Raw genomic sequence first — 24,196 nt, 5'->3', positions numbered from 1 at the left:
GCATCACGTGGCTCCTGGGATAGCAGTCCAGGAAAATCCCAGCCCTTGCACACTCAGCCTCCCACACCCATCTGCTTACCCTGACACTATCAAGCCTCCCTGACCCACCTTGAACATTCACCATCGCACACTCCCTGGCACATTTCTTTCACCCTCAGCTTCTCCCGCCTCTTCCTGAGTAATACTGCCAGCCTTTCCCTAACCCCAGAGCTGCAGCCTTTCCCTGTCACTGCTCACCCCCTACCATGTCCCTGGGACCATTAAAATTCCAGGCAGTGGGTGAAGATGAGGAGGATGAGGAAGCAGAGAACTTGGACTCTGTGAAGGCACTGACGGCCAAGCTGCAGCTACAGACACGACGGCCATCATACCTGGAGTGGACAGCCCGGGTCCAGAGCCAGGCCTGGCGCAGGGCCCAAGCCAGACCCAAGCCCGGGGGACCTGGGGCCATTTGCGGATTCGACTCAATGGACTCTGCCCTTGAGTGGCTCCGACGGGAGCTGGTGAGTCTGGTGGGGTGGGCAGCCTTGCAGAGGGCCTTGAGGGCAGTCCTCAGGGCCCAAAACCCCGGGTATGGGGAGGGAATGAGAATGACCCTGCCTCCAGCAACTGCCCTCTTCTGTGGCTTTGTCCCAGGGTTGAGGAGCCAGGAATGGACTTGTCCAGTGTTTTATTCAGGGAGCCTTACTGAAGAAGGAGTCCATCAGTCTACTGACCTTGTGCTCCTGTGGCTCAGAGGACAGAGTCCTGCCCTTGGGGGCCACCAGGGATAGCTGGGGAAGGCATGGCCTCCCAGTCTCCTCTGCAAATTGCTATACCCCAAAGATACAAAGGAGGCACTAACCACACTGTCCCCAGAGGAGGCCAGTATTAACTAGGTGGCTCTTAATCTAATATGTGCAAATATAAAAATGTCAGCTTCCAGACTGGAGATTCCATCGATTTGATCTAAGATCAGGCCCCAGGTACCTGTACTTGTTTAGCTTGGTTTTAGAGCAAGATCTATGAGATGGGCTGTATAGAGCCGGGATATGAGGGGGTGGGAAGGACATAGCCAGGGCAAAGCCCCCGGGGTGTTGACCGGAAGAGAATGGAGGTTCAGCGGGCTCATGCCCCCTCTCGGCTGCAGCGGGAGATGCAGGCACAGGACCGGCAGCTGGCAGGGCAGCTGCTTAGGCTGCGGGCCCAGCTGCACCGGCTGAAGGTGGACCAAGTCTGTCACCTGCACCAAGAGCTGCTGAACGAGGCCGAGATGGAGCTGGAGATGGAGCCCGGGGCAGGCCTGGCCCTGGCCCCGCCACTGCGGCACCTGGGCCTCACGCGCATGAACATCAGTGCCCGGCGCTTCACCCTCTGCTAAGGGATCCCTGCGTGTCTCCTGCACCACCCGCTACCCATTCCCCAGCCCACCTGGGACGAAGGAAGAGAGGGGCGCCCCAGAGGAGCCAGCACCTGGAGAAGGGTCGGGGTAGAGTTGGGGAGATGCTCAGCGCTCTGGGAGCTTAAAGCTCCAGCATCCTGGGGCCCTGCTGCCCGGATTGGGGAAGAGGGCGGTTTGAAGGAAGGGGAGGAGTTCACAGACCCTCAGTCTCCTCAATAAATCTCTGCTTCCCATCAAGGTCTCTGCAGTCCTTTATTCAGGCCCGGGTTCACTGTCTCGCTGGTTGCTAGGGCCAGGGGTTCTACCTTGGGAGAGGAGGCTGGCCTTGAGGGTAGAGAAGCCCTGATGGATCCTCATCTCCCCCAAAGCTCCACTTCTATCGCTCTATCGCATCAAGATCAGGACTGGAAAAGAATTTAACCTAAATTCTAAATCACCCCTATGGAATGTGACTCAGATAAATGAGCAGCTGAAGAACGCAGGATCTTGTAGACCTGGGTTCAATGCCAGCTGCAACATCGATTCTATCAGACCTGGAGGAGCTCTCTTAACCCCTGCATCTGTCTGTTTATCTTTACAATGGAAAATCCAACTCCACAAGTAGTTAGATACATCTTAAGTGAGATAATGTACAGTAAGTCCTCAATAAAATGTGCATTATTATCACTAGCCCCAGTCGTGTTCTTACTGTTGTCCTGGGGCCCAGAGATGGACTGTGAAGTGCTCAGGTTCATAGCAAGGGGAGCTGGGGCCTGCAGCTGGGACTCTGGGCTCTGTGTCATTCTGTAGGGCTGTTTTTTAGTTGGTTTTTTTTTTTTTTTTTTTCAAAAAAAAGCTTCGTGTTTCTCAGCTTTTGTTTCTGTGTCACCCTCTTTGTCTGACTTTCCAACTCAGGCTTCCTCTTCCCCCCACCCATTTCCTGTCTCCCCCTTCTCTCCGCAGCAGCTGAAGGTGCATACAGCATCAGCTTCCACCTCACAAACCCCAACAATGCTCTGTGGGCTTCCCCTCCCCCAGCCTGCTGCCTCAGTGCAGGCTAAGGCGGTGGCAACAGGTTTCTGTCTTCCGATGGGTGCGGTCAAGGCCCAAATCTTGGGCCCGCGAGAGGCCACGTAGAGTTCCTCGTAACACTGGTGACCTGGCCCTCAGCCTCCGACATATGCCACCCTCAGCCTGGCTCCTGGGGAAAAGGAGATTGTTGGCCTGACCCTTGTGACAGGGTCCCTGCCTCCTGCCTGTCTGTCGCCTGCACCGGGGGCCTGGGCAGGAGTGTTTGTTCTGTCTCCCACCTGTTGCAGGAGGTGGTGTCAGGCCTTCGCCTCTGACAGGCTGTGGCCTTGTCTCTGCCTGGGTTAGAAGGGTTGCCCTACTCTCCAACCATAATTAGGGGGTGTTGTCCTGCCCTCTGCCCACAAAAGAGGCTGTGACTCTGCTCCCTTAAAGATACCGGGTTGTCCTGTCTGCTTCCTTGAACAGCCTGTTGTCCAGCAGACTGTCTGTAAGAGGAGTGTTAGCCTCCCCTCTGCAAATAATAAAGCTGTTGCCCCATGCCCTGAGATGGCATGGCTGTGGTTCCACTGTGTGGCTAGCAGCTGTGTGTGCCTGGTATCTATCTGACTGTCTAGCATCGTATCCCCCCTCCAGTGATTTTACAGGGATGTTGTTCCCCCCTGAATCTGAGGTGATGTTACTTTTGCCCTCTGACTGTATTACAAGGGTCACCTCGCCCTCAGACTGACAGCCGTGCAGCTTGCCCTTCACTGAAAGCTGAGTGGGTGTCTACTTGCCTCTTGCTCACTGGGGCTTCAAGGCAGCCCTTGAATCTCTGGTCCAGGTGCTCCCTGGGGGCGCGGAGGAAGTTCCATCCAGTATCCTCCTCCACCTCCGGGTGCCACCTTGGAGGTGAATGGGACCTGGACTGGGGTGAAAGGACCCTCGAGGGCTGAGAGGCAGGGGGCGATGGCAGCAGGAAGCTTGGGGTGCTGGAGGCTTGCGGTTGGGCTGCTGGGGCCCCGTTGGCTGCGGAGCCCTCAGGAGGAGGCAGGAAGTCAGGGTGGGACGTGGGCGCGGGGAGACAGCCGGTGGCTACGACGGTGAGGGGAGCCGAAGCTGTGTCTGGGCAGCCGGGCTAGGCCAGGAAGACCATGTGAATGGGGCCAGGGGGCTCCTGGGCTGGGCAGGTAAGGAGCGCCGGGAACAGGGGCCTAAGGGCTGGGTGTGGGACCTGTGAGCAGAAGGCTGCAGCTGGGCCTGGGGTCAGGCTCCTCCGGGATGCAGCAGCCTTTCAGGCTGGGGTCAGAAACACCTGGAGGTCAGGTGGGAGGCAGGCTGAACAGCCAGATTGCCTCTTTCCTGTGTAGTTGCTGCCTCCTGCCTCTACCACACTGCCTGCCATCAGCGCCAACCTCACTGGGAGCTTTTTCCTTGGGAATCTCTTAGGTACTGAAAAAGCGTTCAGAAATCCCTACATCCAGCCCCTCATCCCATGATGGATAAGCCTCCTGAGCCCCAGATTGGGCAAAGCGCTCCCTCCCCATAGTCCTTCAGCAACGCAGAGGCAGAGAGGGTGATGGCCCTGGGAGAGGTGATGGCCTAGGATGTGATTCCCCCTTGGAGCAAGGTGATGGACAGGCTTGTGTCAAGGGTCCCAAGAGTCCTTCTGCTTGTCACTGGGAGCAGACCCCAGTGACAAGACTCTCTTGAGACAGCGAGGGGAGTCACCCAGAGCATTCTGACAGACACGTGAGAAGTGACTTTAGCCTTGACCCACACTGCTTGAGAGAAGCAGAGGGTCTTCCTTTGGGAATGGATGGACATGCAGGGGGATATTTATCACCTGGGATGGGGCCTGGGGCGGAAGTACCTGACAGGACTCCGGGAAGTTGGGGGGTGAGAGGATGATGGGAGAAAGGAAGAGGAAGGGCTATTTTTATCCTGGACAGGGGTGCTGTTGGCCCTGGGCAAGGACCGTCTGGGTTTCCATCTGGAAAATTGCCACTCCTGCCCCTGCCAAGTGTGCACAGGATATCCTTTCCTCTTGCCTTTGCTCCCTCCTGCTGGCTTCCCCCACCCCTGCCATTGCCTGATTAGGGCCAGTGGGTCCTGCTGGGTCCTGCTTCAGACCCTGGGAAGGTGGAGGCCCAGGGAGTCAGAATCAGCTCCCTGTCCACCCCCTCATTTTAGTTCTCACCCTGCAGTTTATGGGGTAAATCCCCACCTGAGCCACACTTTCCAGGTTTCCCCTGCCTCCCCCACTGCCATTGGAGTTTTTCTTGAAACAGTTTCCACTCTCTCAGCCATGTTGCAGTCTTTCTTTTGTCCCCAGCTCCAAGGTCTGCAGCCTCTTGTGGGGCCTAGAAAACAAGCTGGGTCTTCCCTAGACTCATCCAGACCCTGGATTGGCATTGGCCATCCCCCACCCCAGCCTGTGCTGAAGGATGATTCAGGGTCCCTCGCCCTCGAGGCTCTGGGACAGAGGCGCTTCTCAAAGGGAAAAAGGGCCAAGTGATGAAGCAAGAGAATGGGTGGAAGCTCCGGAGGAGGTCGAGAGGAGGCTTCCCTTGGGTGATCGGAAGGCTTCCTGGAAGAGTCAGGCGGTTATGAGAACAAAGGCCCATTTTGCAGAGTACCTAGGATATGCAGCCAGGGTCACTGTCTCTGGGTTGTTCGTTGGGTCCTAGGAGGGCAAAGACCTCAGGGCAAGACCAAACACAAGAGAGCTAGCGGGTCTGGTGTAGCGCAAAAGATATGCATTTCACAGTCAGGCTGACCCAGGCACAATTCTGGTTCTGCCATTTCCTTGAACAAATAACTTCACCTCTCCAATTCCAGTTGCTTTATTGGTAAAGAGGCAATAATAAATCCCTCCTTACAGAGTGCTGGTGGGAAATCAAAGAGAAAATGGCCGTGATGTTCCGTGGGTAGTACCTGGCATGCCGAAGGTGCTTAACAGAGGTTAGGCAACCATTTCTCCTGCAAATGGTGCACCCAAGGGTGTGTGTGTGGTGGGGGTGTTGGCGGGGGGAGCTGTCCATACCCGGAATTACTCCTACTCAGCGCCTTGGCAGGCCAGTGGGCAGCCCATTCCTTCACACTTGTGGTGTAGCTTTGCAAATGAGCTTGTTTCCTGTGTGCTCTAGTGGGTGTGAGAATTCTAGGCTGGCCCACAGGGTCTGTCTTGGAGGAGGGTCCCATACATACCTTCCTACAGACACATAGATACACACACACACACACAATCCTTCCCTCCCTAGCCCAAATACCTTTCATATCATCACTGGAAAATGTAGGTGTGCATGGATGTTCAGAGGCAGAGGCAGGGACCACATACACATCACACATCAGTTCAGTTCAGTTCAGTTCAGTCGCTCAGTCGTATCTGACTCAGCAACCCCACGGACTGCAACACACCAGGCCTCCCTGTCCATCACTAACTCCTGGAGCTTACTCAAACTCATGTCCATTGAGTTGGTGATGCCATCCAACCATCTCATCCTCTGTCATCCCCTTCTCCTCCCACCTTCAATCATTCCCAGCATCAGGGTCTTTTCCAATGAGTCAGTTCTTTGCAACAGGTGGCCAAAGTATTGGAGTTTCAGCTTCAACATCAGTCCTTCCAGTGAATATTCAGGACTAATTTCCTTTAGGATGGACTGGTTGGACCTCCTTGCAGTCCAAGGGACTCTTAAGAGTCTTCTCCAACACCACAGTGGGATCCTATAAATCCATGCACACACCCACAAGCTGATGGCTTCAAGGCCAAGCTCAATTCAGTGAAAGCAATGCTGAGGGGAGCTGAGTTTGTGGGTGGGATGGAGGCAAGTGGGGCCTCCATCCAGGTGTTGGTTGGAAGGTATCTGAGCTATATTTCCAATGCTTGGTCTAAAGAATGCTAGTCCCACTAAGCATCCGGAAAGAAAACAGTTCTGGGTCCAAATCAACACGGCCTCAGCTATGAAGTGTCCCATGTGAAATTTACCATCAACGTTAGCTTGTGGAAACTCTGAAAGTCTCCCCAGAGAAGGCAGCTGTTTGCTTTTGTCTAACCTGGTGTTTCTCAGACTTCGGTGGTTGCAGAACCTTTTTTCTTATATCCCTAGTTCCTTGCCTGCACCTCCGGAGACAAGGGGAGCAGTGGAAGGACAGCTGTAAGGTTGATTCTTCTCAAAGGACTGTGTCTCTTACCAGAGTTTTTGCGTTGGTGGGGACTTGGTTGTTTTCTGTTTTTCAATTATAAAATTAGCACATGGCTGCTTCTAAAAATTTTAACAGTAGGGACTTCCCTGGTGGTCCAGTGGCTAAGACTCTGTGCTCCCAGTGCAGGGGGCCCAGGTTCGATCCCTGGTCAGGGAACTAGATCCCACATGCCACAACTAAAGATCCTGCATGCTGCTACTAAGACCCCGTGCCATTAAATAAAATAAATAAATATTTTTTAAAAAATTTAAACAGTACAGAGACATATACAGAAATATAAGAAATGCAGCTCCCTCCAATCTCACTTGTGGGCTATGCTCACTGTGAACAGTTTGGTGTACATCCTTCTAGATTTTCCCCTACGTGGCCACTGAAAAGCATATTAGTTAAGAACTTAATCCCTGGAGACAGATAGCCTGAGGTTCAGCTACTTATTTCTATCACTTATTTGTTATTAGGCCTCAGACAAATAGCTTTACCCCATTTAGGCCTCAGTTTTTGCATCTGTGAAATGGGGATAATAATAGCACTTACTTGATAGGATTACTATGAGACTAACATGAAGTCATGCAAATGAAGGCTTAGCACAGAATCTGGCTGAAAAGAATCCCCTAGGTATCCATATTCAGATGCAAATAGGAGGATTCCCTGGTGGTCCAGTGGTTAAGAATCAGCCTGCCAATGCAGGGGACACAGGTTCTATCCCTGTGTCCACAGACACGTTTGCTTTCACACGCCGCTGGGCAACTGGACAGTAGCCCCCACTCTCCATAACTAGGGAAAGTCTGCACACAGCGACAGAGACCCCGCGCAGCCAAAAATAAACAAACAGGTAAATAAATGTAACATTAAAAAAGAAATGCAAATAGGCTTATACTCTACATTCTGTTCTGTGACTTACTTGCAATGTTATCTCTGGAACATCTTTCCATGTTTATGTGGAGATCTACCTCACCTTTTCAGTGAAAGTGAAGTCGCTCAGTCGTGTCCGACTCTTAGTGACCCCATGGACTGCAGCCTACCAGGCTCCTCCGTCCATGGGATTTGCCAGGCAAGAGTACTGGAGTGGGGTGCCATTGCCTTCTCTGAAAACCACAGTGGTTTTAGCTAAATATTGTGAACTTGGTTAGTGGGCAATGTGGTGATTTTAAGATGCTGCTTCCTGGACAGTATTGCTGTTTGGTGTTGTTAGTGTTGTCAGGAGTTACTGACCAGTGAGCTAAAGATAGGCCTTACTGCCTCCTGTGAAAATAGAGTGACCCACCAGCGGGGCACCCACCTCTGTCGCAGAGGGCAGAGTCAAATGGACGGGAACCTCTGACTATTCCCCTGTGTGTCTGTGTCCCCAACTCTAGATCAGAGCCTGGCACATAAGACGTACCCATTAAATTGTAATCGGTAGGCTGGCCATGTAAGAAAGTCGTGCCTCCTCTCACCTACCAAGCGAGGCCTAAGCTCAGAGCTCCGTTCCACAGTGCGGCATTTCCCCAGATACCTCGTCACTGATGCGGCTGAGTGATCTTAGGGGGTCATGAATGAACATGTGCAAATGTGAATTTAGGTATTATACCCTGTGTTTATTTTAATATATACTGATTTCCATTTATAGATGGTGATACTAATTTTCCATTTTTTTTTAAAAAGTACACTCGATTTACCGTGTTCTGTACTTGTTTTCCATTTATGGTAGCAAAGTTTTCATTTGAGGTAAATATATTAAACGTGAAAAATGGTCTGTGGAAGTGCCAAAAATCAAAAAGGAAAATGAATATGTTTAAGGCTGGGGTCATGAAATACCCATGCTGGCCTCAAATAACAATTTTCATTTACTTAGTCCTTACTGTGTACCATGTTAAGTACTTTATTATATGAGGTCATCTATAGATCACATATTATGTTCACAACAGCCGTGGACGCAGGTCCATTTTTAATTTCCATTTTGAAGAAAAAGGAACTGAGGGAGGTTTATGTTCTTTTTCTTTTTGGCCACACTGCGAGGCATGCAGGATCTTAGTCCCCTGACCAGAGTCCAGGGATTGAACCTGTGCCCCCTGCAATGGAAGCACGGAGTCCAACTACTGGACCACCCAGGAATTCTCTGAGGGAGGTTTAGACAGGTGTAGTAACCTGCCCAAAGGCCTTCTATCAGTGAACAACTGGGAGGCCTTGGGAATGAACTTGGATGACCATGACATGGACATGGTGAGCTGAACCTCTCTGATCGGCAGACTCCCAGAAACTTTAATAGAGTGGTGCGGATTGCCAAATTTTAAGTAATACTTCGTTTGTCCTGATAAAACCCACATGATGCAAAATACAGACAAGGTACATAAGGAAGGGGACGCAATAAGAGGAATTACTCAATATATACAAGTTACTAGTTGGAGGACCTCTACCCAAAATACAAGCTTTAGAATAATCACTCTATTGCCCTTGTTTATGGCAATAACTAACTAGGAGAATCAGTTCTGTGTTCAAACCACTCTCAGTTTGTAAGACTAAATCCATCTTATTTGCATATAAGAAAAGACTCATCCTTTTGTTCTCTGTTTTTGAGAACTCTGTGAACTCACAGGGTTTATTCCAAACCAGTATTATATCAAAGAGGAACATGTGAAAAAGGAAGGAATTCAGGATACATCCCTGTTTTACCCACTAGAAATTACTTGCCATGCCTGTCAACCCTGATTCTCAAGTACCGTGCTAAGGGTTCAGCACGGGCATCCACAGCCCAGGCTCTTCACTGAACATATGTATCTTCGCCAATAATCAAATCTTGACCAAAGAAAAAGGCCAAGAAAATGCTTTAAATTATTCCTAACAGATTTTGCCACAATGTGGCCCAGAGTACGGCAGTAGCCTGGGTCAGTGAAATAGCTTGCCTTCTCTTGACACACGCATTGTCCGGGCAAGAAGCTGGCACACATTTTGGAGAGAATGTTCAATAAATGAATAGGTTTACAGTTCAGGGGAGGGAAAGTCTTGTATATTTTTTTAAGGGGACAAAACACATTCTAGGCCCAGTCAGGTGAGACGATGTCTATGGAGTTGGTAAAAGTAAACGAGCTGGCAAGAATCAGAGCTTGTTATGGTTTTTTTTTTGTTGTTGTTGTTTTAATACCAATGCTTTATTATTAACTAAATAATAGTTATTTAGTTTAGTCACACTGTATTCAGGTTTTAAAAAGTAATGAATTAATTTGGCTAAGTCGGGTCTTAGTTGCTACATGAGGGATCTTTAGTTGCAGCGAGTGCGATCTACTTCCCTAACCAGGGATCAAACCCAAGCCCTCTGCATTGACTGCTAAATGGAGTCTTAGCCACTGGACCACCAGGGAAGTGCAAAATAGAGCTCACTGTGGTATGATTCCTAAAAAACCCTGGGATCGGAAAATTTGGTCCAGGAACTTCATGAAATCTGGGATTTTTGATCAATTCTACACGGAGTATGAGCAGGGAGATTACATGGGTGGAGGAGCCTGGCAGCCAATAGTCCATGGGGCCACAAATAGTCAGACACCACAGTGACTAAACAGCAACGATGATGAGCAGGGCACTGTGTGTGTCGGGCTCTGTGAAGCGACAAGACAGATGGGACCTGAAATCTAGCCCTCGCTCCACTCTCCAAGTTTGAAACCCCAGGGCGGGGTGGCCCTTTATAACTGGCACAAAGCCCTCTGTGGACCTTGGACAGACCTTGAGATTGACCGAGAACATTACAGACACCAGTCAGAGAAGGTCTAGAATCTACAAATTTCCTCCTATGGCAACCCACTCCAGTACTCTTGCTTGGAAAATTCCATGGATGGGGGTGCCTGGTAGGCTACAGTCCATGGGGTCGCAAAGAGTCGGACACGACTGAATGACTTTACTTTCTTTCTTTCTATAGTTCCTTTTGGAGAAGGAAATGGCAAGCCACTCCAGTGTTCTTGCCTGGAGAATCCCATGGACAGAGGGGCCTGGTGGGCTATAGTCTATGGGGTTGCAAAAAGTCAGACATGACTAAGCAACTAACACACACACACACATTGACCTTAAATTCTTGATTTGGGAGAAAAGAATGTCCTGTTTCATTCACCCTAGCATCTGCCTTTTGTTACTGATTCTGAGAGTCCTGGTGATTCTCTGGATCTGCTTCCTCTCTCTTTTTCTTTCTTTCTTCATTCCTCTCCTCTCTTACTTTCAATGAGAAATTTATATTAAGCTTTAATTTTTATTTTCTTTTTGCTAACTTCATTTATTAACCTGGTTTGATCAGACTAGAATGGGACCCACATTTTGTACAAAGAAATATATGCATATATAACCTCACAATTACATAGGGACCCGTACAAACCATACATGCCCCCATTTCATTGTACAGCCATCTGCATACATGGATTCCTACACACCCATGGGTATGTACACATAACATGATGCTCAATGATTAATGTGCCTCGGTAGGCACAAACTTGTATTCACCAGCCAGAGAAATGTATACTCAAAAACATGCATTTTAGGAGACTTGGTTGGTGGAGCAGTGGATAAGAATTTGCCTGCCAATGCAAGGGACATGGGTTCAATCCCTGGTCCCAGAGGATCCCACATGTTAAGGTGTGACTGAGCCGGTGTACCATAACCACTGAACGACTGAGCCCATGTGCCACAACCACCGAGCACACTCGCCTAGAACCTGTGCTCTACAACAAGAGAAGCCACTGCAATGAGAAGACCACACATCGAAGGGAAGAATAGCCCCTGCTCACCGCAACTTAGAGAAAACCCGAGCAAAAAGCAATGAAGACCCAGCACAGCCAAAAAACTGAAAAATAAATAAACCAAAAACATGCATTCGAGATAGATGGAGAATTGTCTCAGAGAGAAAGGCCTATTAAGAGCGCAATGTCACATTTCTGATGGAGAGTAGACTCCATTCTGTCAGACCTCCTTCCCTGCTCCATTTTCTCCATCACCTCTCAGGATTCCCTACACTCTTTAGGTTTTCCAGGAAGTGAAGTACAGAGCAGAGTACCTGGATAGAGGAGGTAGGGGCCTGATTGGAATTCTGCCTCTGCCAAGAGCCCTCATGTGCTATTGGGAAAAACCACTTAGCTCCTCTGATCTGACACCATCTCCATCTTTAAAATGAGCCTGGTGAATTACACTAGTGCTTCTTCTTTTATTTATTTATTTATTTTGGCTGCACTGGATCTTAGTTGCAACTCTTGGGATTTTAGTTGCAGCATGTGAACTCTTAGTTGTATCATGGAGGATCTAGTTCCCTGACCAGGGATGGAACTCAGGATCCCTGCATTGGTAGCAGGGAGTCTTACCCACTGAACCACCAGGGAAGTCCCTACACTCTTGCTTCTAAACTCTTCCCTCTAATGACTTACTTGCCCTTCCTCTGTCGTACTTTTCCCCGCTCCCCCATGGCTCTCATGATTTTGAGAGTTTTGCTGACTAAACTACCTCATTTAGGTACTAATTTTGTTGTTTCTAGTTCAAATTTTAAGCAGAGACTTAACTAAGTATGCATTGTATGTGTGTGTGTTCAGTCACTCAGTCAAGTCCGACCTGTGTCCGACTGTGTGACTCCACAGACCGTAGCCTGCCATGCTCCTCTGTCCATAGGATTTTTCCCAACAAGAATACTGGAGCGGGTTGCCATTTCCTCCTCCAGGCAATCTTTCCAACCCAGGGATCAAACCCATGTCTTCTGCATCTCCTGCATTGGCAGGTAGATTCTTAACCACTAAACCACCTGGGAACCAAGTGGCTAAGCCACCAAGTATGCATTGAAGAAACAATAATGCAGTTTGTCAAACTGAGAAACAGATCACTTGCAAGCCTACAGTGTTATTCTGGGGCCTCATAGGCGCATGTGGCTCCCAGTGGCTGGGAGCCACTCACCAGAATTATGTCTGACACTACCAGGTCTTGGGGTCTTCTGATTGCTGCCAGGTGTTATACTCCAAAACTCACTTCTGTATAGGGCAGGGCCTGAAACCTGAAGCCGGAGGGCTCCATGGGCACTACACAAGTCACACAAGAAACACTAAGGGTCAGATACCCAACAGAGTTATCAAGTACCATTTTCCTTAATTTAACACAGCTTGACTTTTTCTCACTCCTGGCCCCAGTCTTTTATTTAATTGACATATAGTTTACTTACAATATGGTGTTAGTTTCAAGTATACAGCGAAGTGATTAAGCTATGCATATATATATATTTTTCTGATTCTTTTCCATTATAGGTTATACAAGATACTAAATATAGTTCCCTCTGCTATACAGTAAATTATTTCTTTTATATGGAGTGGTGTGTATCTGTTAATCTCAAATTCTTAATTTATCCCTCCCCTCCCCCACCCCTTTCCCCTTTCGGTAGCCACAAGATCATTTTTCTAAGTCTGAGTCTGTTTCTGTTTTGTAATAAGTTTATTTGCATTAGTTTTTAGATTCTGTATATAAGTGATATCATGTAATATTTGTCTTTCTGTTCCTGGCTTACATCACTCAGTGTGATAATCGTAGGTCCATCCATGTTGCTGCAAATGGCAATATTTCATTCTTTTTCACCTGGTCCCAGTCTTCAGGGACATCATCATGTCCTCTCTGGCAGGTCCAGATTTACCCAGGGTATAGGTCCTGCCTGCATGTTTTCCTGGACCCTCACCCAAGGCCAGGTGGCTCCTCTTCTCCCCGCATGTGACCCCAGCCTGGACCACGTGCAGTATCCAGCCCTAGATTCAGCATAGATTTCTTCTGCAGGTCTACCAGCCTCTCCTCACTGCTGCACCCCAGTTCATCCCATTTTCTCAACCCCAGGCTTTTCTCATCTTGCTCTTATCCTTTCCAAAGCCCCTGAGAATGTTAGGCCTAGAAGGGACTTACTGATCTAAGTTGACACCTTATCTGATGTTGGTGTTCTCTGTATAATATAGCCAGCTGGTGGTTTTCCAAGGGCTGTTTGACTATCACAAAAAACAGGTTGCTCAGGACCTCAGACCCTAGACAGTCAGCTTATCTAAGGCTGGTTCCAGAATGTAAACAGTTCTTTTCTGGAGGCTTTTGCTGTTAATCAGTTCTAAGCCATAATAAAAGTAGCAATCGAAAAAATAAAAAAGCCATTTGCAGCCACAGAGCCGAGCAAGATTTCTCAAATGTCTCCCCAGGACTCCTAAAGTAGGAGGGGAAGAGTATATGCGCGAACACCTTTCCTTGAAAGTCTCTTGATTTGGCTTAAAATTTCATGTATATTTTGTATTTTCCTCTATTTGTAATAGATCTGTTTATTTAACTATGTGAATAAGGTTTAACTACGTGTTTAACACTCATGCTTTGAGAGGTACACACCCGTGACTTCCGGTACCCATGAAAGGTTATAAGTATCTCAGTTTAACAGGCATGAGCTTATCAACTATACTCCAATATAAAATAAAAATTATATATAAAAAAAAAAGAAATGTGAGCTTAAAGCCAAGAGGATTATTTACTAGTCATATTCTTCCACTTTCCAAAGCAGGGGTTGGTAGGGCAGAATGAGCACTCCTGGAAATCTTTGTAAGCTCTAAACCAAGCCAACATTTATCTAAGCTTCTGAGGAAGGGATGACAATTCCCGGTTGACAGAAAGGCAGAGTGGAACTAGAGGAGAATGATTTCAGCAAAGTGACACAATGAGTATTATTCCCAGAATTTGAACATAATTCCAGGGACTATCCTTGAATCTTTTTTTTTTCTTTTTTTCTTTAATTGAGTTATAATTGAATAGGTCCTTAAGTCTTACAAACTAAAAACCACCACTGCTCCCCACTTCTAGTTGACCTCAGCATGGATTAGCAGCTCTAGCTTTGTTCTGCCCGTAACAGTTGTCTGAGTTTGAGCAGAACTTTCTGGTCCTCTGTTTGCTCATCTAAAATCTGAGGTTAGACTTGGTGGTTTCTAAGACCTTTGCAAATGGGAGAATCTGTGCATTAACCCTCCACATACCAGTCAACATTTATTAACAAGAATTGTCCTGGGTGGTGGGACATTCAGGCAAATAAAACACAACCTCTGCTCTTGCTGAATCCCTGATCTCACTAAGCGGGTAGGAAAGGCAGGGGGACTGACACATAAATTAGTGTCATCCTGGCACTCGGTGGAAGTTGATGATTGTGGCTGGTGAGAGTGGAATGTTGTAGGAGCAAAGAGCACTGGGCCTCGGGGAGGTTTCACAGAGAAGGTGATATCTGAGATGAACCTTGAAGATTGAGCTAGAGTTCAATAGATGGGCAAGAGTATTTCATGGCAGGTGAACCACACATGCAAGGCATGTTGTAAGAAGAGTGTGAGTTTTTTGGGGAAGAGGAGCTCTGAAGACAGATTCTGTGTGTGTGTGTACACGTGTGTGTATTGCAGAATAGACCGAGGAGATGGATTTGATCTTGATATTAAAGGTTCTTGAATGCATAAATTAATTTATCTGAGGACTGGTATTTCCAGGGGTCCAGAGGACCAGCCCTGGGCGAGGAGGTTCTGTAGGGACTCCTGGGGACTTCAGGGTGAGATCCCCATTCTGCTTCAGGCGGAACAGCTCCACTTTTACCTGCTTTATCTACGGGGTTCCGCTCGATTTCATCTGACAAAAAGTTTCCACTGCTAAAGCAAGCAAACAAATACAAAAAGAATGTATGGCCAATAGGGCCATTGAGGGGTTTTCTGCTAGGGAGAAGCAGAAAGAAGCCTCTGAAGCAGACTTTGTGGGGGATTTGGGGGAGCAGAGGCCTGATGGCTGACATTCTGCAGAGAGGGTCCCTCATTCAGTGTCATTGGCAGCAGGGGGGACTTGTAATTAGGCGGTCAGGTACACGCACCCCACTGTAGGGGAGGATCAAAACTCAGGTCTCCCCTAGGGCTGGGGGAAGTGTATGTGATCTCTAGTAGGTAGTCCCCCAACTTGGGGGATGGGCTGAGAGAGTGGGAGGGGGAGAGGCAGGAAGTGGGCAACTAGACTAACAAAGGTGCCTCTGGCGGTTTACCCAGCCCAGGTGGGAGGGCGGGGCCTAGGTCTCAGCGGGGGGCCACGTGTGACTTTATTGGGAGCTAGGACCCCATTTCAGCTTTTCTGCAGCTGGATAATGGCGGCTGGGGGGCTGACAATCTCAAGCACTTCTGGAAGTTCCCAGGGCTAGGCCCTAGCATGTCTGATGTTGGGGGAGCCCTTTCAGCCCCCTCTCCATTCCCCCAGGGACCATGGGCTGTAGCTGCAGCTCAAACCCAGAAGATGACTGGATGGAAAACATCGATGTATGTGAAAACTGCCACTACCCCATAGTCCCACTGGATGGCAAGACCACGGTAAGAGGCAAGACAAGGGGCTTGGTGAGGGAGTTGGGTGGGATGCAGGCATCGGGAGAAAGGAACAGATCATCCCTACAGGTCCTGGAGGTGACAGCGGGCCCCCCTGCCACACAGAAAGGAAAAGAACCCCAGACAGGAAAGGGACTCTTCTAAGGTCCCACAGCAAGTGGTGGACAAATTCAGTGAGAAGATCCAGCCAAGCTGAAGTGAAGGAGAGCAGGAGAGTGGGGAGGCAAGCCAGGGTCTCACCTAGTCTCCAGATCTCTGACTTCTCTCATCCCACACCCACAGCTGCCCATGCGGAATGGCTCTGAAGTGCGTGATCCACTGGTCACCTACGAGGGATCCAACCCCCCAGCTTCTCCACTGCAAGGTGACCTCAACCAGCAGGGCCGGAAAGACAAGGCCTGTGGATCCTTGGCTGTCAGCCTCCATCTCCTCCCCCATCCCCAACTTCTAACTCCTAAACTCACCCTCCCAGTCTGCTCCAGAAGTCTTCTCCCTAACTGCCCCTGTCTTTACAGACAACCTGGTTATCGCCCTGCACAGCTATGAGCCTTCTCACGACGGAGACCTGGGCTTCGAGAAGGGTGAACAGCTCCGTATCCTGGAGCAGTGAGTGCCCCCCTTCGCCCTGCCCATCCTGGGGTATCTCCAGTACCGCAAACCCCTGCGGTCCCGGATTGCAGTGGGAGCTTTGCAGACAAAAATGGGAGGCTCCGGAGTGCTGAGGGGAGGGTGGGGTGGCATGGCCTAACTGGGGGCTCCGACGGAGGGTTTCCAGCCGAGTCCGAGGCTATGCAGACCATGCTAACTGCCGCCGTCGCGCAGGAACGGCGAGTGGTGGAAGGCGCAGTCCCTGACCACGGGCCAAGAAGGTTTCATCCCCTTCAACTTTGTGGCTAAAGCGAACAGCCTGGAGCCCGAACCGTGAGTGGGGACGCGTCGTGGGAATGGTGGGACGCAGATCCAGGGACCTCAGAGCAGAGGAGAGGTGCTAGGGGTGGTGGCGGTGAATGCTTGAGGGTAATGAGGGAAGACCGGACTAGCGGACCCAAGAAGCCTTCGCTTCTGCCTTGAGCAGCTGGTTCTTCAAGACTCTGAGCCGCAAGGACGCGGAGAGGCAGCTCCTGGCGCCGGGGAACACGCACGGCTCCTTCCTGATCCGGGAGAGCGAGAGCACGGCGGGTGAGCGGAGATGCTGCTGCGGGGCGTCCGGAGGGGGCCGTGGGCTGGGGCCGCTAGCCGAGGTCCGGGGTGCAAGGAGCCCGCGGGGATGGGGGGCGTGGGAACCGCGTTGGCGGAGGGGCGACTCGCTGAAGGCCACCCCTCCCCGTCTTTTGCGTTCCTTCATCCCTTCTTTCGTTCAGGATCGTTTTCACTGTCGGTCCGGGACTTCGACCAGACCCAGGGAGAAGTGGTGAAACATTACAAGATCCGTAACCTGGACAAAGGCGGCTTCTACATCTCGCCCCGCGTCACTTTTCCCGGCTTGCACGAGCTGGTCCGCCATTATATGAGTGAGCACACACCGCAGGAGTCTTCACCTGGGCCCTACCCTATCAGCCTGTCTCCCCCACTTCCTCTCGGGGGTCCCCCTCCACCCCTCCCCCGCCCATCTCTCAGCATGCTCCTTCATTCCCCCCACCCCCACCCAAGTGGGTGAGGGGCGGTACCTTGTAGCCTCAGAGATCAGGTGACAGCCCCATACCTCCCCTGCCTGACCATTTCCCCAGGTGGGGACTGAGTGAGCTCCCCCCCACCCCCCGACCCCCAGTTCCTTTCCGCCTTATTGACAGCCCTTCGCCCCTCCCTTGACCTCATAGATACTTCGGACGGGCTGTGCACACGGTTGAGCCGCCCCTGCCAGACCCAGAAGCCCCAGAAGCCGTGGTGGGAGGATGAGTGGGAGGTTCCCAGGGAGACTCTGAAGCTGGTGGAGCGGCTGGGGGCTGGCCAGTTTGGAGAGGTGTGGATGGGTGAGTGAGGCCCTCCAGGACTGCGGGCAGGTGGGGAGGGGAGGCGTCTACCGAGGTCCTAAGAGTTCTAGACAGTACCCTGTTTCAGGGCAGCTGCCTAGCTCTGGGTACATGGGCTGCGAGTGACCCTCCCAACCCTTCCCTGCCCTAGGGTACTACAACGGGCACACGAAGGTGGCAGTCAAGAGCCTGAAGCAGGGCAGCATGTCCCCCGATGCCTTCCTGGCCGAGGCCAACCTCATGAAGCAGCTGCAACACCAGAGGCTGGTCCGGCTCTACGCGGTGGTCACCCAGGAGCCCATCTACATCATCACGGAATATATGGAGAACGGTGGGCGCCGCCGCCGTGCGCGGCCGCTGGGGGGCGCTGCCGTGTCCTCTGCTCCTTCCCGGAGTGGGGAGGAGCTATGCGTGGCTGTGCCCTGAGGTTTTCCTAGAGGAATTTTGCTGAGCCCTCAAAGACTCACCTTCAGGGGCGACCAGAGGGTGTGTGGAGAAGAGGGTGTGCTGTTTGAACCGTATCTGGGATTCCAGCTTGAGGTGGCAGGCTCTGGTTGTTCAGCCTCTCAGTCGTGGCCCACTCTTTGCAACCCCGTGGACTGCAGCATGCGAGGCCTTCCTCTCAGGTTGTGGAAGAGGATTCAACGCCCATTTTCCTTCACCTGCAGTACTGTTTGCCTTCTTCAAAGCCTTATCTTGATCTAAGGATGCTTGATCTCAGGAGATGAGTAGGTCGCTAGCCCCTTTTCTATATCTTCTGCTCCCAGCCTTGGGAGGTCTGATCTGTTCCAAGGCCCTCTTTTTCAGTTCTTGGTGAGCCTCTCCCCATCCCTTAGCCCACTGTTGGACAGATTGAGAGCCCAAAGAAGGGGAGTTTAAATAAATAGGAATTTCTAGGCCCAGCTTTGGGCCAAGTCTCTGTCCTGCCTCTGGTGCTCAGTTCCCTCAAGAATACCAGCAGAAATCTAAACAGGCTTATCCAGAAAGTAGTAGTCATTAAGGGCTCTGACTGCTTGGGTTGGAATCCTGGCTTGAGGACTGTGTGGCCATGGGCTAATCACCACTTCCCTCTGCCATGGTTTCCTCATCTGTAAAAATGGTGATAATAATGCAATCAGTTCAGTTCAGTCGCTCAGTCATGTCCGACTCTTTGCAACCCCTTGAATAGCAGCATGCCAGGCCTCCCTGTCCATCACCAACTCCCGGAGTTCACCCAGACTCATGTCCATCGAATAGTAACTTTCTTATAGGATCTTTGTGAGGATGAACGCTAATGCATATAGAGCAGTTAGAACAATGTCCGCTGTATAGTAAAATGGCTCAGTAAGTTTGTTGTTATCTGACTCTGATTCTTTGGGAGTATAAAATCTGTCCTTCTTTCAGGAAGGGAAAAAAGCTAATTGGCTAATGGATTCTAAAAATGGCAAGTAGCAGGCCACCTTCAATTGGTAGTTGCTTGGAGCTCTGTGTTGAGAAGGATTCTGAGGTTCATTGGAAGTGAGCACTGGGATTGATTAGCAATATCTGCCATGGACACAATGGAGGAATGACAGTGTCTGTCCACATATTTGCTGCCTTTGGGTGAGGTTTTGTCTCAGTGACTAATTCAGCACTCAAATGGGGACATTCAGGTTGTTGTCATCTTCACACAGGGTTTTATTCTCTTGAGAAGGGCCAGTGGTTACTAGCTCTGTTCCAGCCACTCTAATCCCTGGTCTTCTTCTAGTTATCCTCTGCTACCAGAAAGATGGTCCCTCACTCCCTCATGATACCTATTTTCATACTCCTATTTTAATATATTCAGCATACATTTATTGCTATTTTCTGTGGGCTGGGAGGAGCTTCCCACGTGCCTCAGTGGTTAAGAATCCGCCTGCCAATGCAGAAGATGCAATTTTGGTCTCTGGGTCAGGAAGATCCCCTGGAGGAGAAAATGGCAACCCACTCCAGTATTCTTGCCTGAAAAATCCCACAGACAAGAGAAGCCTGGTGGGCTACAGTCCATGGGGTCCCAAAGAGCCAATACAGCTTAGTGACTGAGCATGCATGCACTGTAGGCTGGGAATATTGATGGACAAAATAAGAATCTTGCTATCAGAGAAACCTTGCTTTAATTATGCACCCTAGGAAAACCAGTTTATGCCATAGGAAAGTCTTAGCAGGTAGATGATAATGATACAATTTATTATTCTTGGTACAATCTAGAGAGGGTTTTTAAAGGAGGAGTCTAGCTGAGCCATGACCAAAAAGAAACTGTAGCAGAAGAAATGGGACAAAGAGACTTTCGAGTGGGAACCCAGTGGTCTATGAGAAAAATCTCACAATTATCTAGGGTAGATGGAGTAAAAGAGGCAGGAGTGGAGGGAAGAGAAGAAAACTGCAAATGTGGACTATTCAGGGCTTGGATGCCTGGCTGAGGAGTTCAGGTTCCACCCCACTGGTGGCAAGAAGCTTGCAGACACCTCCAAGTGGCATCTTAGTCCCCAGGAAAAGGGCATCACACCTCTCAGGCACCCTTACTCTGAACAGATACTCCTCCATTTTCAGCTCTTACTCTTCCTTTCCACACATCAGACATGGCTTCTAGACCCCTAGTTAGGGGAGAAGGGTCTGGGAGCTTTCCCCTGGGGCAATTTGGGTCAGCAACTCTTGCTTATGTCCATAGGAAGCCTGGTGGATTTTCTCAAGACCTCCGAAGGCATCAAGCTGACTATCAACAAACTCTTGGACATGGCAGCCCAAGTAAGGAGACTGGGGAGGGGCTAAGCATGGGCACAGGGCAATGGGATCCAGATGTCTGGCCCAGGACTGCTGACCTGTACCTGGTCTGCAGATTGCAGAGGGCATGGCATTCATTGAAGAGCGGAATTATATCCACCGTGACTTGAGGGCTGCCAACATCCTGGTGTCCCATAGCCTGAGCTGCAAGATCGCAGACTTTGGTCTAGCACGCCTCATCGAGGACAACGAGTACACAGCCAGGGAGGGTAGGTATGGGATATGAGGGAAGTTAGGGGTCTCCAGGGTCTGGCCTGGCAGACCCTGGTGACCTCACTGCCCTCCCTCCAGGTGCCAAGTTTCCTATTAAGTGGACAGCACCAGAAGCCATTAACTATGGGACATTCACCATCAAGTCGGACGTGTGGTCTTTTGGGATCCTGCTGACGGAGATTGTCACTCATGGTCGCATCCCTTACCCAGGTCGGGGTCCAGGCAGGAGCTGAAAGGGTGATGGGGAAGGGCAGCAAATTCATGTCTTTCTACTTCCTCCTGGGCTCAGAATATGAACCTTTCCAGCTGCTTCCCCTCTATCCTCCTAGGGATGGCACTCGTGCATCCCCGATCAGGTGCCACATCTCCTAGGTCTGGCTTCCATTTCTGTCCCTGAATCTCTCTTCCTTCAATAATCCCAGCTCTTTTCTTTAATTCTAACACAGGCAGCCTAGTAGGTAGAAGAGGATCTGGTCTGAGAGGCAAGAAGCCTGCTTTCTTTTTTCATTTTTTTCCAAGTTTTATTTCTTTATTTTTTGGCCAAACCTTGCAGCATGTGGGTCTTAGTTCCCCAACTAGGAATCAAACCTGCAGCTGCTGCATTGGAAGACAAAGTCTTAACCGCTAGACCGCTGCGGAAGTTCCCAAAGGCCTGCTTTTTATTACCAGATCTGCCACTGATGCTTTCTGTTTGACTTTGATCAGATGATTGCTTCTTTCCCCAGTTGTAAAACGTGAGGTTAGAACAGTATTTGACCCATACAAAACACTCAAGAGTGTTAGGTTTTATTATTAATCACTTTGGGCAGATGACTTTGGGCAGATGACTTTACCTTTCTGAGCCTCAGTTTCATGATATGAGAAACAAGATTATTTTTGAAAGAGCTTGACTCATAGTAGATGCTCACGAAACACTGACTTCCTTTCCCTCTAAAGCCTTCCATGTAGAGTGAGAGAGATGTGTAAGCAACCAATTCCCACTCTCTCCCACCCCTCCCTCTATCTCCTCGACAAAGTTCTTTACCGCTGAATTCAGCCAGGACAGGAATGGAATTTTTTTGGAAGGAACTTGCTAGAAAACTCTGGGGAAAGGAAACAGAACACAAAGACAGGGTTGGGAGCTTGTGCAGCCCGGTGGCCAGACTTGGCAGAAGCTTCCCACATCCTGAGCAGTGTGCACAGAACTTTGCTCCTGGGAAGGTAAAAACACCTTAGAATTAGGTGTGAGTATGCAGGCCTTCCCTGGTCTGGACTTGCCCCATCAAAGAGTTCAAGGGCAGCGCTGGGGCTAGAAACATACTCTTGTCATCCTGCCAAGAGCTCACACTGCTCCCTTAGAGAATTTTTCTACTAGAAGAATAAAGGCAATGAAAGCACGATGATAAATGGCAACTGACGCATAGTTTCAGGGTCAGGGAGACTATGGGGAGTAATGGGGACCTGGGTAAACTCATCTGCGCCAGCAGATGGTTGCTATTAAGACACAGGGGCCCAAAAAGCAGAGCTGTGTTTTTTCAAGAGAAGCCAAAGCTTGGAGTTTTAGGAAAATTTGCCCGTTTCCAAATATTGGTGATGATTCAGATTGTTTAAAAACACAATAAGGGGCCAAGTCAAAGTGGGTCTGTCTGTGGGCTATATTTAGGCTGGGTGTAGCCAATCGGTTTGCACCCTTGACTCTATCCATCAGTGTTGTTTCCTAGCCTATGTCTTTCCGTGCCCTGATTTTTAAATGTGAGGGTCACATAGCTAGAGGCTCCCCAGGCGCAAGGCCTGAGGAAGAGAGGTCTCTGTTGACTAGGTTCCAGTTTGAAGCTTTGTAGGAGTGAAACTACTGTTTTGCTAGGACATCTAGGAGTTAGGCTTCTTTTCTCAGGAGAATGAAGGAGAAACCAGAGGCCACACAGGTAATTTAGAAACAGGGAGCCTATTTCTGCTGTGACCATTCGGTTCTCCAGAGCACCATCTCTTGGGGTCCACATGTAATGGGCCTCGCTGGTGAGGCTAGGATCAGTACAAAGGGAGGGAACTGGTCCAAAGATGACTTCATCTGGGTCACAGAGGGGCCTAGTGAATCTTCTGTGCCCAATGCAGGGTCTGCCTGGCTAAGGCCCAGGATCCACCTGGCTTCCTGATGCAGCATCTCATGTGCCTGTTCCCAAAGCTGGAGAAACTTCCCCATTGTCCTGGCTGTGGGCCCCCATCCTGCGCTAGGCCCTGATGGCTTCATCCTTCCCCACCAAATAATAATCATCACAGGCGCTCTTTATGCTCCATCTCCTCCTCCAGGCGCCATCCTCAGGGCCGTGTACACACTTTCTCATTCAATCCTCACAACATCTCTAGGAGGTAGGAGCTCCTATTATCCCATTTTCCAAATAAGGAAACTGAGGCTCAAAGAAGTTTAGTGGGTCACTCAAGGACTCACAGCCAAACACGTCTGTGTTTCTGCATGTTTAAGCCATAGCAGACACTCCAAGTGGCGTGACTGACCTTTCACAGGTACTGCCAATATAGCCTTACCATCCTTACCATCGATGAAGACCAAGATCCCTTTGGATTGGTGCTCACGCCATACCTGTTGTCAAATATCTTCTTGACCATCACCCCTGCCTCTGGGCTTCCGAAGCCTGGAGCCTTGATGTCAGTTCTCCCATCAACCTCTAGGGATGACCAATCCTGAGGTGATTCAGAACTTGGAGCGAGGCTACCGCATGGTACGACCTGACAACTGCCCGGAGGAGTTGTACCAGCTTATGATGCTGTGCTGGAAGGAGCGCCCGGAAGACCGGCCCACCTTTGACTACCTGCGCAGCGTGTTGGAGGACTTCTTCACAGCCACGGAGGGCCAGTACCAACCCCAACCCTGAGGGGCCTAGGTGACTGGGGCTTGCAGCCCTCCCACCATCTAGCCAATCTGGCTGGGGGAGGTGCAGTTCCTGTGTCATACCCATGTGGCCTATGCACATTTGGACTCAGCATGTGAATCCCGCCCACGTGTGACACATACACTTCTCGTGTCTTGTACACGGGATCTGTAGTTGGGTGGGCTCTGCACATGTGTCTTGTACATGTGTGGCCTGTGCATATATGTCTTGGACACTTGTCTAAGTTGTCCTTTCTGGGCGCTCCCCTGACTTCCAAGACCACCAAAGACAGGAGAGAGGCCTATGATTAACACCTGCTTCTCCCTGTCCCCTTTTCCTTTCCCCTAGTCATCAAGATGCTCTTTGAGAGCTGGGACCTTATCTAAAATACCTCTGTGTGCTCCTCTTTGGTGTTGGCTCACATAAGGAGCTCAATAAATACCTGTTGGCGAAGATTGT

At 49.9% G+C, this 24,196-nt stretch overlaps 2 protein-coding genes and 1 non-coding gene across 3 annotated transcripts; all 3 read left to right on the top strand.

Moving 5' to 3' along the window:
* The first annotated feature begins 245 nt into the window (after positions 1-245).
* On the top strand, positions 246-1,599 carry FAM167B (family with sequence similarity 167 member B). Its single transcript, XM_055574826.1, has 2 exons — positions 246-503; positions 1,130-1,599. The coding sequence occupies exons 1-2, from the start codon at positions 246-248 to the stop codon at positions 1,358-1,360; spliced, it is 489 nt and encodes a 162-aa protein (XP_055430801.1). The 3' UTR covers positions 1,361-1,599.
* Positions 1,600-3,464: 1,865 nt separating this feature from the next.
* LCK (LCK proto-oncogene, Src family tyrosine kinase) lies at positions 3,465-24,196 on the top strand. The gene is made up of 13 exons (XM_055574825.1): positions 3,465-3,561; positions 15,791-15,900; positions 16,195-16,276; positions 16,428-16,518; positions 16,735-16,833; positions 16,988-17,091; positions 17,274-17,423; positions 17,730-17,882; positions 18,034-18,213; positions 20,548-20,624; positions 20,716-20,869; positions 20,952-21,083; positions 23,538-24,196. Exons 2-13 carry the CDS (start codon positions 15,796-15,798, stop codon positions 23,738-23,740), a joined length of 1,530 nt encoding a protein of 509 aa, XP_055430800.1. The 5' UTR covers positions 3,465-3,561; positions 15,791-15,795; the 3' UTR covers positions 23,741-24,196.
* TRNAG-CCC (transfer RNA glycine (anticodon CCC)) lies at positions 6,661-6,733 on the top strand. Its single transcript has one exon. It is a non-coding gene; the product is annotated as a tRNA-Gly (tRNA).

This window comes from Bubalus kerabau, chromosome 3 (genome assembly GCF_029407905.1).
Source record: "Bubalus kerabau isolate K-KA32 ecotype Philippines breed swamp buffalo chromosome 3, PCC_UOA_SB_1v2, whole genome shotgun sequence".
Taxonomy (NCBI): Eukaryota; Metazoa; Chordata; class Mammalia; order Artiodactyla; family Bovidae; genus Bubalus; species Bubalus kerabau.
Note: the sequence above shows the minus strand (reverse complement) of the source record. Positions and strands in the feature narration are given on the sequence as shown.

What these genes read in the sequence shown, in the direction of transcription:
- FAM167B (XM_055574826.1), top strand. Translation starts at nt 246, where the DNA reads ATGTCCCTGGGACCATTAAAATTCCAGGCAGTGGGTGAAGATGAGGAG. An exon ending in AGTGGCTCCGACGGGAGCTG is followed by an intron (nt 504 to 1,129) that starts GTGAGTCTGGTG and finishes TCTCGGCTGCAG; the next exon opens with CGGGAGATGCAGGCACAGGA.
- LCK (XM_055574825.1), top strand. Translation starts at nt 15,796, where the DNA reads ATGGGCTGTAGCTGCAGCTCAAACCCAGAAGATGACTGGATGGAAAAC. An exon ending in CAGCTCCGTATCCTGGAGCA is followed by an intron (nt 16,519 to 16,734) that starts GTGAGTGCCCCC and finishes GCCGTCGCGCAG; the next exon opens with GAACGGCGAGTGGTGGAAGG. An exon ending in TGGTCGCATCCCTTACCCAG is followed by an intron (nt 21,084 to 23,537) that starts GTCGGGGTCCAG and finishes ATCAACCTCTAG; the next exon opens with GGATGACCAATCCTGAGGTG.